At 38.1% G+C, this 13969-nt stretch overlaps 1 protein-coding gene across 1 annotated transcript in view; it reads right to left on the bottom strand.

Annotated features, from left to right (window-relative positions):
• The window catches only part of FIG4 (FIG4 phosphoinositide 5-phosphatase), a 69381-nt gene that overhangs the window by 54022 nt on the left and 1390 nt on the right, over positions 1–13969 (bottom strand). Inside the window, exons 2-3 of the mRNA XM_086744180.1 lie at positions 3997–4095; positions 2849–2972 (exon numbers count right to left, since the gene is read on the bottom strand). Of these exons, the coding sequence (XP_086600306.1) occupies positions 2849–2972; positions 3997–4095 (223 nt within the window). The remainder of the gene's footprint in view (positions 1–2848; positions 2973–3996; positions 4096–13969) is intronic.

The following is a 13969-nucleotide window of genomic DNA, read 5'->3' as shown; positions in this document are numbered from 1 at the left end:
AAGATTTCATAGAATTTGTTTGTTCTTAATGTTATATGTATAATGTGCATATATACATACAAAAATATACATATACATAGACAGAGTCTTACAATTCACCCCCAGTAAGTGTTAATCAATGAAGTACATAGTTTTGGTTTTTTTTTCCCCTTCCACTGTGCATATTTCTAATATTAGGTAGCAGAGTCAACACTGAAAATTCAGAATAACTTGCTGCCTGAAGATACTTGTATTTGCTTTTTATAGGACTCTCATTGTTCAGAGCGAGGCATACTCTAATTACTTCAGACACCAAAAGGTTAATTTTCCAGGGCAAGGAAGAGTCCCAATCTCCAATTTTCTTTTTGAGTTTATGTATTCTCTACTGGGTATGAGGACAGCAGAGCAAAAGGAGTTCAGGGTATTACAACGCCTTTGTGCTTTTTCTCCATATTAGCAAGGAATTAAATTCCCTGTCTCCAGTAGCATCTTCCCCAGATTAGTCAGAGCAACAGGGGTAACCCTTTCTTTCTATTTCCTCTCTCAGACACCAACACACGACCCTGCTGAAGTCCAGAGAGCTAAGAAGGCAGAACAGGCAGTATCTGGCTTTATTGCCTATAAAAAGAAGGCTTCTGAAGCCTCCACCTTCATTCCTTAACGCTACAGGGCACAGCCATGCTTCTTCACCGAGTTGCTGCTTTGGATGTCTCTATTACATATCATTAGGAGAATGTGTAGCAAACCTTTAAATACAATACAAATGAAAAAAATCAAATTGAAAATAGAAATAGATAACCATCCCTGAACTCAAATTTGTTTCTAACACAGTATAGGCAGTGATACAGCAGTACTAAGCTTTTATAAGTAATAAATTACATTAATTAGGTTTTGGAGGTAGTTGCTTTGACAGGTTGCTACTAGTAAAGAGCTTGAAACTCAGTCACTGCTGCACTGTCAACAAATACACTAATTGGAGGGGAAAAAACACCCTTACAATTCACATTTCCACTTGTATTTATATTCAGTTCTTTTAGCTTTGCATATAAATTAAAGAAGGATGAGCAAAGCATTCATTTTCTTCCCTGTCACTGCTGGAGACTGCAATGTGATTGAATGAACTGCAATTCCTTTCTTCTGCTTTATTAGCCTCCCTCAGAAAAATACTCTTACCTGCACAAGGAGAGGAGACCCTGCTGGCAATAAGAAACAAAGTCTTCCATTTGAAGCAGCCAGACTACTGAATTTTAGTTGTTAAATAGTACTCAAGGTCCTTTCTATATCCCCCAGTACTGAAATCACTTATGTGAACAGTCTCTCTCCTTTTAATTTCACCAAATGTTACATCAAAGTCTGATAAGGAGCCCAGCCTTTCCCCTTGGCCTGGTTCTCTCCATTTAAAAGTGATTTCTACTTTTAAAACTTTATAGTGAACCAGAACTTAGCCTACCAGCACCCCTATTCTGAGTGCGCTGAATGCACTGTCTCTGGATAATGAAATAACCAGAGAACAGAACAAAGCTGTCCTTTCCAATTCTACAAAAAGCAGCCCTGTCCTCCTGACCTGAGACAGAAGGCAGAAATAAATGACCAGCTGCATTCTCTCAAATCACGTTTTTACAGGTATGATTAGATAGGATCAAGATGGAAGACATCTAAAGTATATACTTTAAAAGTGCAAGATAATATAAAGATCACTAAGGGAGCATGTTACTTCTAAACCACATCTCATAACCAATACATTTGTCCAGTTACAGAACAGAAACTCTTCTGTTATGAAGAGTATAAACAAACTTACAATTGGGATGCAAAATTTTCATTGAACACAACCACTTTCCAACTGAATATATTATCATATATTTAGATAGTGAGAACTGATGGCTTGTGCAAAATAAGTCAATGCTGTAAGACTGTTAGAAGCTTCTCTAGGTTTACCCATACTATTAATACTCTTAAATTAATAAGGAACATAAACCTCAGCTGATGAATTTCTGAAAAGTGGATCCATTGACAGGTTCCAAAATGTTTCATAGGCCAAAATAATATAGAAGAAAATTTGCTTAATCTGACACTTCAGATTAAAATACTATGCATATTTTCTTATGTTGTGGTTGATATGCAAAATTTATACTTGTAAAGTAATTGCATTCCCCACCTTCTCTGCAGCTTTGGATTTAGATGTTCAGGTGTATATTGAAGCAAAAAAAGTATTCTTGGGGGCTGTCAGAGCACACATTAACATTTACTCTTGAGATATCACCCATCAGTATTATTGACCTCAGTATTTGACAACAGGGAGGAAAACAGTAACTTTCAGATTAAGTTAGAAGCTATTAAATCCTTGAAGTAATTCTCCAGGACCACGGACAGCTGATCAGTATTTAAGTCAGTTATATGGACGTATGTCACTGAAAAAAGTTAACCAAAAAGAAAATTAAGTCATCTTTCTGACTAGTGTGTGAGGAATAAATACAACCTAACAAAGGATGTCAACTTTTGTTTACTTTTAAAAAAGCATTATACGAGCTCTGGAATTCAGGCCATGTTCCATGCAATTTGTACCCTGCAATCAGTTGAGTTTGGTGAGGTCTTCAACCAAGCTTCTAGAGTTTGGCCATTTCCTAAATCTCTCCCTTAGTGACGAAGAACAGCGTAGTTACAGCATAACTCTCATAAGTCTCATCCCCATACTGGCTACTTGTTTTCACAAAATACATAGAAACTTATTTATCTTCAAGAATGAAATTTCTCAGTCCTCTTCAGTTTAAAAAAATAAAATCAAGGGGAGACAGAAAGATATACAGTGTGACACAGTAAGCCTAATCTCCTTAAGAAATAATAATTTTATAAAGCCAAACAAAACACTTACCTACTACACCAAAAGCAGAGACAGCTCGAGACAATCCAGAAGAACCCTTCTGCCCAATCTTTGTTCTGTTTCCCAGGTCTAAACGGCCAAGAAGTTCCCTCACCTCTTGTTGCGTATACACATGCTTTAAAACAAGAAGTCACTTAAGTTACTGCTTTGGTAGTTAAATGTTATTTCATGTCAGAGAATAGAAGAATTTACTTAATATACAATAAGCCAAATGTCTGCTTTGCATCCTCTGTCTCCCGTTTCATTCCTACCAACAAGTTTTTTATGCACAAAACTCACCATTCACTGCAATAGAAATATTCATGGTTATATATGAATTCAAACATTGATGTGTCTGAAGTGCTAACATTTTAAACCATAAACTTCTTGGAAAAGAATCAAGTCTTATTCTATTGTGTATATTAAAACTCTTATTGCTGCTGCTTATTTTCCTTCAGATATGATACATCAGAAACAAAAAAATTGTCTAGATAGTAATTAAATGTATTTTGCACTTAAAACAGCATAGCTGAACATAAGAAAAAACATTGGGAGCATATACATAATAAATTGAAAAAACTTGGGAAAACTTCATTAAAGTGAATGTGCTGTTTGGAGATCTTGTGGCCACTCCTGTACTGTAACTAGTCATTATCATGCTAATACTGTATGCATCTGACACACGAGGAGAGGCTGAGAGTGTTGGGATTGATCAGCTTGCTGAGGAGAAAGCTCAGAGGAGATCTCATTAATGTGTATAAATACCTGGTAGAAGGGAATAAAGAAGTCTGAGGCAGACTCCTCTCAATAATATCCAATGAAAAGACAAGAGGCAATGGGCACAAACTGAAATACATGAAATTCCATTTGAACATAAGAAAAAGCTTTTTACTGTGAGGAAGGTTGAACACTAGAACAGGTTACCCAGAGACGTGGCATCTCCATTCATATCCAAAATGGAACTGGGACAGCCCCGAACAACCTGATCTAGTTGACATGGCTCTGAGCATGAGTATAGGACTAGAGATCCCTTCCAACCTCAGTTGTTGCATGACTCTACAAATCTGTGACATATCTTTGTTGAAATAGATTGATTTAATCTCAATATAGACAGTATTATTTGGAATAGCTGAAAAAAGTTGAAATAGAGAGGCACTCACCTTATCATCAATTACAACCAAATCCTTTGGCTCAGTGCGATCTATTTTCAAAACACGGTATTTGGTTTCTGCAGGATTACTTCCAACAAGAAAATACCGCTACATTTAAAAAAAAAAAAAATTCAATTATTATACAAGATAAAGCAACCAAAGCCCATTGTAACCTAAGTCATCAACAATGCCATTTACATAGTTTCTAAACTAGATCAATTTAAATTAACATCAAATATGTAATATTCCATGTGGACTGTGAATAAATGGTTTTAGACATCAGTACCTTACATAGTATACAGTCAACCTTTACTACTTAAAATACTTCTGTCCACTGTACAAGAAGGAAAAAAATTAAAAACTGAAGAAAAGTGAAAATCTGTTTAGAGTGGAAAAAAATGTAACTTACACCTGGCACTGTCCAACTATGCCGTGCCCCAGCCATTACTGCCTTCCTATTCGCTTTGTAAAATTTAGCATAACTTATACACAACAGTGTGTAACTTTTTATGATCTAAACCTACTGTTGCTATACTGTAGTCCATTGCTATTTCTGCCAACTAGCTTTTCCTAGTCCATACTAAACACAGAAAAATTTTAAGTACTTCCATACTGCAAGTTTTCTTTACTTTTATTTATATTTGCTATGATAAGTTTTTTTCTTAAAGACTAGCTTTATTTCTAATTTAAAATATTAAAGAAAGACCACCAATAAACATGTACTAAGTCCATTTCCCATTTAAGGGAATCAAACTATAAATTAATTTTTACATTTTGAGGAACTAAGTGTAAGCACAGGTTGCAGGACTGACTTGCTATAAGCAGGTCTCATTTTACTAATTCACTTAATCATTGTGGTGCTACCACACAGCGAGGTGTAACTCATTAATAATGCTCAGCCTAGTAGGAAAGCGTGGCAAATTCATGCGGATCTATGCAGCCAGCTCTTAACTTTAAGTCACATGGATTTAAGATGTGAGAGAGGAAATCAATAATAATATTCACACAAAACTCAGAATTTCATTATTTATACCAATTAGATATGAAGACATTTATGTCAAAATATTTATGGTGAAAGAACTTAAAGCCCTCTTCAGCTTCCTTAAAATCACAAAAACATCTAGATAGTCAGTAAGCTCTAAAAAATAAAATAAAATACTTCAAGAGCTATAAAAGGAAACACCACAAACGCCAGTCTCTGTCTTGTACACTGACATTACAGTGCTTACTGAGCAGCAATTTCTGCTCTTTGCTCCTAAATGAGAGCAAAGAAGGCCCTTCAAAGTCACATGCTACGCAGCATCCCCTCACTGAAGCCTTTGAGGCAGCACTTCGGCACAGTAAACTGTTTCCTACTGGTTTTTTACCAGCGATGTACTACTGTGCACAGCCCAGGCTCCCCAGCCTGCCCCCCTCAGAGTATCTTCTGCAGGAGATCCCTTAGTGCCAAGATCTGCGCTTCCAAGAAGGGAAATCATAATGACAGGGAGTGGGTCAGAGCCCCCACTGCGTGGCACTCAACGGCACAAAACTGGAGCATGGAGCTTTTCTGCTGGTATCGCCCACCAGCAAGAAACACCAAAACACAGAGACAGATACTTGCTTAGACCAAGCCATCATACCACCTTTTTCCTCATGCGGTAGGAGGTGAACACAGGAGAGAAATACCATATTCATTTGTAATACACAGATTATAAATTAGTTTGCATTTTGAGTGCTGTTTCTCCATTTGTAGAAAATTGTTAATTAATTAAAGCTAAGCAATTTTTAGTAGTCCATAATACTGCGATATGGCTCAGTGATCTCTCCCCATGTCAGGCTCATTAAATGAGCTTAATTTCTTCCCAAAGACACCTACAGTTACTGACAAATCATCCTGAAAAGAAACAGAACAGTGTAACTTTAAGATGCTTGTCCAAACAGTAGCTTGAACCAAAGACTACATTTAAAGTTGGAACAGGGCACATGACACACAGGAAGAGAGAGAGAGAGAAAGATGGATGGATACAGAGTTCCAAATGCTATTACAAAGGAAGTTCAGCTGGATACTTCTCCATTTCTATTTTAATAGACCAATAAAACAGAAGGAAGTGCTATGAGGAATGCATCCCTCGCACCGCCTCGGCAGCTGCTGTAGTGAGCTATCCACAGCTACAGCGTCAGCTTTAAGCGCTGCTCCTGCTTAGAACAGCAGCAGAGTTTAGGTTAGATGAGAAGTAATTTTATCTACAGACTACAGTAGCAACCACCATAATAAATGGTACTTAACAAGCTTTCTTTGAAGTCCTTTAAGGACTAATTTAGGAGGGGGTTGTTCTAAGTTAGAAAGCTAGGCTGTGTAATGTATTAAAGAAGGGCAGTTGAGAACAGCGTCAAAACCCAGCATCAATGGACTTAAAGAAGACACCTTCTTAAAAAGCCAAGCTATGGGAAATCTCTGTTTAGCAAATGGGAATCCTACCCACTGTATGGTAGAGGATATTCTTCTCCAAGTAATAAAGAAGAAACACCTGCAAAAACTTTTTAACATGGACCAGTTCATAAAACTAGGAATGCAAACTTAGACTTCTGCTTGGAAAGTTTTCAGGACTGGCTAACAATCAACAACCCAAGAATTACTTGAAAAATGGCATGACACGCCAGCTCATATTCAACCTTCAATGTCTGAAATAAAAACAAAGATAATATGGAAACTAACAATGAAAAAAATTAAAGAAACAAACAAAAAAGACATTTCAGCATTAGCTACTTCTGCTACCTAACTTATGCACCTAATGAATAAATATATCTCTTATTGGATGATATGGAACACAAATAAAACTGTATCAGTGACATGTATTGCAATTAAATTTGCCATCACACAAATACTAGGAAAACATAAATAAAATATACCAAATCAATACAACACTGAGCATGTAACATCAAATAAATTCATTTCAGAGTTTGTAATATAATTGTAAAATTAATCAAAACCAAAATGTGCTGTACTGTTTACAACTACTTTGATTAACAGAAATCATTTCAGTAAAAGAAATGAGAATCCACAAGTAAGCTACAGAAACCTTTCTGGGAGTTTCTATCCTTATTCTCTTATTCAATTTATTACTAAGTTGAATTTAATAAATTGAAGCATTTTCCAAATGTCTCAGACAATTCCACTCCACAGCAAAGCCACTGCATTTAGATAAATTGACAACCTTGACCAACAAAGTACCCTCTCAACAGAACAGTACACAACAAGAAACCATATAGACTTCTTCACACTACTCTGCCAAAGCTCTTTAACCATCACCTGAGATGAAACGTGCTGTTTCCAGGTTTAGCCTGCCCTTGGCCTCACTGAAACTTGTTAACAAGCGCACTTTAGCAACCACAGCAGTGCACCAGGCAGGTACTTGCCTATCAGCTCCAGACTGAAGCTTAATTTATTGCACAATTATCACTAAGCAACCACAAGATAGGAACAATCATTAGTCACTTCCACCTGGGAATGAGTTTTAACCAAAGCAATCTAATTGAAAGGCTTTACACCCTCTTTTATCAATCTTTTGATTCAGCCAAACCAATACAAATAGCTTCTTCAAAAAGAAGTCTAAACAAAATAAAAAACTTCTTACTGCAAATTCTTGTTTATAATGGCAGAATAATAGTTCTGAAAGCAAACATTCTGCCCATTTTTTTTCTTTCAGAAGATTACTTCTTAGAACACCTGGTCTAAAAAACCTATTATTTGCTTCTTTATATAGACTAATTATCATTAAGAAATGCTAGCACTGTAAAGAACTTATTTCACTCATCAGTTAAAAAGCAACATACAGCTTAATCAGCAGAAAAAAAAAAAAGAAAGAAGTGAAAATACACTAAAAGTTACTTGAAAAATACAGCAGTGCACTAATACAGCCAATTTTTAAACTTGCAAATAGCATAAAGAAAATACTTAAGGACTTATATATAACACTTGCAAAAAAATTCCTGTTGAGCCCACAGACATGTCTAAAAACACAAGCCCTAGGGAAGTGTGGGGTCTTGACCCTGGCCAGTAGCAAGACCCCCACCCAGCTGCTCTCTCACACGCTCTCCTCCGCAGAATAGGAGGAGAAAGTAAGATGTAAAAGGTGATGGGTTGAGGTAAGGACAGGAAGACCACCTACCATTTACCATCACAGGCAAAACAAATTTGACTTAGGGAAAATGAATGCAATTTACTGACAATTAAAATAGGTTCTGACAGTGAGAAACAAATTAAAACAACACCTTTCCACCCACCCTTCCTTCTTCCCAGGCACAGCCTCACTCCTGACTCCTCTACCTTCCCCCCTGCCCCAAGCAGCGCAGGAGGGTAGAAAACAGGGTTTGTGGTCAGTCCATAACTGTTCCTCACCACTACTCCTTCCACCTCACATTTCTCCCCGCTCCAGCCCAGGTCCTTTCCACAGGATGCAGCTCCTTCAGGACATATCCCCCTGCTCCAGCACAGTCCTCCTCAGGGGCTGCAGGGGGTCTCTGCTCTCGTGCCTGGAGCATCTCCTCTTTCACTCACCGTGTTGTCTACAGGGCTGCTTCTCTCACATTTTTCCTCACTCCTCTCCCACACAGCTGCGTTTTTTCACTCTTTCTGAAATACGTTAGCACAGAGGTGCTGCCATTTTGGCTGCTGGGCTCAGCTGTACCCTGGCTGGAGGCAGCTGGAGCCAGCTGTGTCCAGCGCGGGGCAGCTCCAACTTCTCAGAGGCCACCCTGCAGCTCCCCAGCACCTGGGCAGGAAGGTATTTCCATGGTAGTCCCACTTTCTGTCAGACTAAAGAAACACACTGGACTGCCAGATGAGAAGCCTTCATGTGAACACTGACTTTGGATCAGCACACGGTTATCTCTCTGCTATAATTTATGTTTAACTGGGCACTGCAATGGTAGCTGTCACCCGCCATCAAACCTTCACCCTCCACAACAACAGGCATAGTTATGCAAGGAAAAGTTTCTTCCTCTATTTTTTTGTGGTAATTTTAATACATGCTGAACTTGATTGTAGATCAGAGATCTTCAAGGCATAAACAAGATATTAAACAAGGTTTAAAAAGGTACAGGTTGAGCCTTTTTTCTCTACTATGCCAAAGACGGGGAGAAAAATAATTACACCTAGATGTAAGGTACAGCAAAAACTCTACTATGTTTTTTCTTTCTGTGGAGAAAGCTGGAAGAATGACATGAATAAAGAAAGAGATGATATGGGGCAAAGAGAAGTATTGGAAAATCGCAAAAATTCAGTTGGCATGCTGTCAGCTTCCCATAATTTGTTAAAACTCTTCAAAAAAAGCTCTTTCAAGATGAGAAATTTTAATAACACACCTTGCCAAGCACCACTCTTAGGGCACACAGCAATGGCTACCCACTCCACATCCTACAGCCACAGCATTCAGTATTTCGCTTTTGTCCCAAAGAGGACTTTGCTCGTGGTGCTCTACTGACAGGTTCTTCAAGACTCCTCCTTCTAATTTTCAGCTAAATCTATTAATTATCGATGTATATATTTTAATTTAGCCCAACACTTCCCCCTCTTTCGCATTTATTCTGCTGGAATGCTTTCAGAAACATAAGTAACAGGATCCCTTTTCAGCACTCACTTCAACAGACTAAAGAAATCTTGCTGTTCCTTTGCTCCTCCCAAGGTATCTCTAATATCTATGTTACCTCACTGGACCTGTCCTGGTTGAATTCTTATTTCTTAAATGAATATGGACAGAAAGTGTACACAATATACCATACAAGGTCTCATTATAGAGATACATCAGTATTTCTCATTAATGACCATACCACAAAAGACCACATCTGCCTTTTTCAGAGTTCTACTTCATCTGCGGCTCAACCTCCCGTCCCTTCTTCATAAAAAACACCCAGATCACCCTCTTCCTCTGCTGCTCCTGAACTGCTAAACTCTCAATAAACTTATTGGTGTGTAATCTATCCTAAGGTGCATGAAGTTTCATAGTATAACATTCTATTTCAAATTATTTATTTTATCTACTCCTGAGGGTTGTTGTCATAATTTCTTGCTATCTTGTGCCTAATTATTGGTAATATTTCAAAACTCTCATCAGAGCTGACTCACATTTTGGGCAAGTAACATTACTGAAAATGCTGAAGTATATTGCTTCTAAAACCATTACCTGAAAAAAATCAACCCTATGAGACGATTCCTTATTCACTTCACACTAAGTTCTTAACTAACCTCTCTTCTTCTATTAGCAAAGCTAGAGATTTTTCTTGTGGCACTACACCTCCATAGATTTGGTTTAAATACATAAGGCCATATGATTTTTAGATGAAGATGTGCAAAACAACCATGTTAATCTGACAGCATCTTTTTAAGTCTAGACTGCATTTTATGTAATTTACCTTGATTTTCAATTACTTTCCTACAGAAAATCACGTACAGGACTTCAGAATGGATTACATATTCTATGCATCATGTTCCAGTCACAGCACCACCCTTGACTTGAACAACCTGAAAATACTAACAGTCATTCCACTGTTTAGTATGCCTATGCCTTCAAATTTCCAGGATGGAGATAATATTACCTTTCAACTTTATTTTTGTTGTCCCTGAATAGTATATGCACTTCAAAACTTGTGGTGTTCTCATCACTGCTATTCCATCAAGTATCTGCTGTACTTACAAATCGTCTCAGACCCCATATACATGAGTTGATTAAGTTATCTACTTTATTGCCCATTTATCCGGCAGTATATCAATACATTTAAGACAGAAACAGTGCTTTCCTGAGTTCCACAAAACTCCTCCTCCCGCCCCAACTCCATCCTTGGCTCCATTACATCACCGCCATTCCTGGAATGCCGTTACAGAGGGAATGGGACAGTCAGCTGAGAGGGCTTGTCTTCTGCTCATGAAATCACTCCAGAGAGACCAAGTTTCACAGGCATGTCCAGCTAGAAAATTATGATAGCTAACAGTTGCCCAGTAGATTGTTCACTACTTTGAACATTTTTAAAACGCGTCAGATAACCATTTATACAAATCAGTGCACTTTATAATTCAGTAAAAATTCTGTAACTTTTTCTGTGAAACCATCTTCCACATTAAAGTTTCTCCAATTTGGCCATTGACTGACTTCAGCATTAAATAAGCAAACCTTGGTTTTGTTAATAAAAAAGCATTCAAATTCTTTTTAGAAGAAATGAAATTAAAAAAGAAAAAATGAAACCCATAGGGAAAAGGGCAGAAAAATCAACAGGTAATTATGCTAGTCACATCGCTTAATAAGCTTGTGCAAGTCATTTGGATACTGTGGAGATGGAGACTGTAGAACAACCTGATTAGAATGAAAAAATATTAATTAAGCCTCATAATATCCTGAAAGATAGCCAAGTGATATGCCTTCATAGAGACAGCACAAATTGACTTGTTCAATGTCACACCACCTCAGAGGAATGCTAATTTCCAATGAACTAACCTACAGTTTTCAGGTAAGCTTCATTTGGGGGATACACAAAAGTTCCATCTTCTCCTGGAGAGGAAAATATCTTTTGTTTCTTATTAGTCATATTGCTGAAATATCTTTACTGCCCTCTGGCGTGCATTTCAGCAGTAAATATATGCATCAAAGGAAAGATAATTGGCATTGATCTGAATACAACTGTTTCAGCTCATTTTTCTGACTACTTCTAAACAAGCCTCCAACTTCCCAGGACAAACAAGAGACATAATTCACATCTCCATGGTATTTATTGACCCAAAGCATCAGTTTAAAAGGTAGGTCTCAGCAACTACCCTAAATATAAATGTTAACAGAAAATACAGAATTTTGCTCTCTGTTGCTTCAGTTGACACTGTGAATTCAGTTCTCCTCACCTCTAGGAGTCTTTCTTTTCTGACTCAAATAATGCTACCAGAGCCTTTCCTGTTTTGACTTAAATAACGCTACTGTATTCTTAACTCAAAAAAAAAATCAACGAGAAAAACCTCCCTAACCATTTCCACTTTCTCATCCATTTCATCTCTTCCTCCTTTAACACAGAGCGGTTTTACAGGAATAAGCAGTATGATTACTGTAAACTCCACTGTGTTTCTCCCAATGTGGACAACTCAAGACATCCTTTCCTTGCCCACTCAACGCCTCCACAAGGAATATTTGGATACAGTTTCATGTAACCCCATATCAGATAAAACTCTTAGTCCTACAAGTTTACATTGTATCTAGCAAGTATATGGCCTTAGGGAAATCAGAAGAGTAACCTGAATCAGGAGAAAGCTATTCAATTTTACGTTTGGGTGATGCGTCCATCATACCAGTGACTAACTGTCACAGCTGGCGACTGCATGATTGTGAGATTTTATGCAAAGGAGGCTGCATGAGCGGTACCCCGGGGAGAAGAAGTGGGAACTTTTGTCAGCAGCCCAATGTGACACTGAATCAGCCATAACAGCAAATTACCCTCTAAAGTTCTCTGATCTGATCAAGTCTGAAGTCCAGTTTTGAGCTCCCCAGTACAAGACAGGCATTGACATAACAGAGTGAGTCCAGCAGAGAGCTGTCAAGATGATGAGGAGGACAGAGCACATAATGCATTGGGAGAGATTGAGAGAACTGGGTTTGCTCAGCATTCAGAAAGCTTCGCAGGATCTTACTGCTGTCTAAAACTATCTAACAAGAAGGTGTAGATAAGACAGAGCCAAACTCTTCCGAGGGGTGAACAGTGGATGGACAAGATGCAATGGATAAAAGTTGAAACATCCAAAATTCCAACTTAAAATGAGGAATTTCTTTCCCACCTCACCACTCTTTTTTTTTTTTTTTTTTTTTTTAAACCATGAGGGTGGTCAAGCACTAGAACATGCTGTCTGCAGAGACTGCAGAATCTCCATACTTGGAGATATCAAAAACTCAACTAGAAACAGCCCTGACATCATGCTGTTGTTGAAGCTGCTTTGAGCAGGAGGCTGGACTAGATGATGTCCAGAAGTTGCTTCTAAACTACATTAAACTGTGATTTTACTAAGTGCATCTGAGAGAAGGAGTTAAAGAAATTTTAGTAGATATGGCATTGATTAATTATTGCTGTGCATACTAAGGAATCAGGTTGATAAATAGTGCTTAATGTTTTGCCAACTGCTTGCTTAACAATTTGCTAAACATTGTGCAAAGTATCTGAAGCAGAAAGTCTTGCAATTCTTCACGAAAGACAGCTCCTGATAAGGACTAGGGGGTTACTTCAAGAACCAGCTAAAACCGACTCTGCAGCTTGAATAAAAGCTAAGGGATAACTGAGTTTGCGCAAGGACAAAAGGTTAACTAGCGGTGACGAAGAGGAGTCACCTAACTTCATCCCCACGACTCCCAATGACCACCACCAGGAGGCACTGCGCAAGCGCAGCCGGGAGGAGTTTATGAAAATGACCCCTTGGGACTAATTTTAATACGAAGCGGGATAGGTCATGCATATGTATAGGCGTATTGCGAAACTTCATGTATATGTAACACTTGGTTGTATAAATTTAAAGTGAGTTGCTGCATGAGGCGTGCACGGTTTTGGTGGGACTACCCCCCCATGCTGCCCAGCACTGAATAAACATACCTACTTTACAATCCTACAGATTGTGGAGTCCTTTTTCCGCACGTCGCATCAACCCTTTTCAAAGAGTTACTCAAAAAAGACTCATATAGCATTTTTGCTTTGGAAAAAAAGAGGACTAGAACTTGAATTCCAAAACTCAAAGCACTGCAACTCATGGTAGTATAACATACTTTTTTATTTTTTAAGTAAGAACATATAACGACATTCTGAGAAAATACTCCATTTATATCCCCCACAAGAAGTGACTGAATAAACAGCTCTGAGACTCCATTACTCAGCTGAGACACTTCAAGTGGCTGATCAAAGCCCTCTTGCCTTCTTGAGTGACCAAGAGTGCTGGATCTACCCCTTACTGAATTCTGAACAGAGAAAAGCATAGGCAAACCCACCC

Source organism: Chlamydotis macqueenii, chromosome 3 (genome assembly GCF_036417535.1).
Source record: "Chlamydotis macqueenii isolate bChlMac1 chromosome 3, bChlMac1.mat, whole genome shotgun sequence".
Taxonomy (NCBI): domain Eukaryota; kingdom Metazoa; phylum Chordata; class Aves; order Otidiformes; family Otididae; genus Chlamydotis; species Chlamydotis macqueenii.
This window is presented reverse-complemented; position numbering and strand designations above follow the sequence as displayed.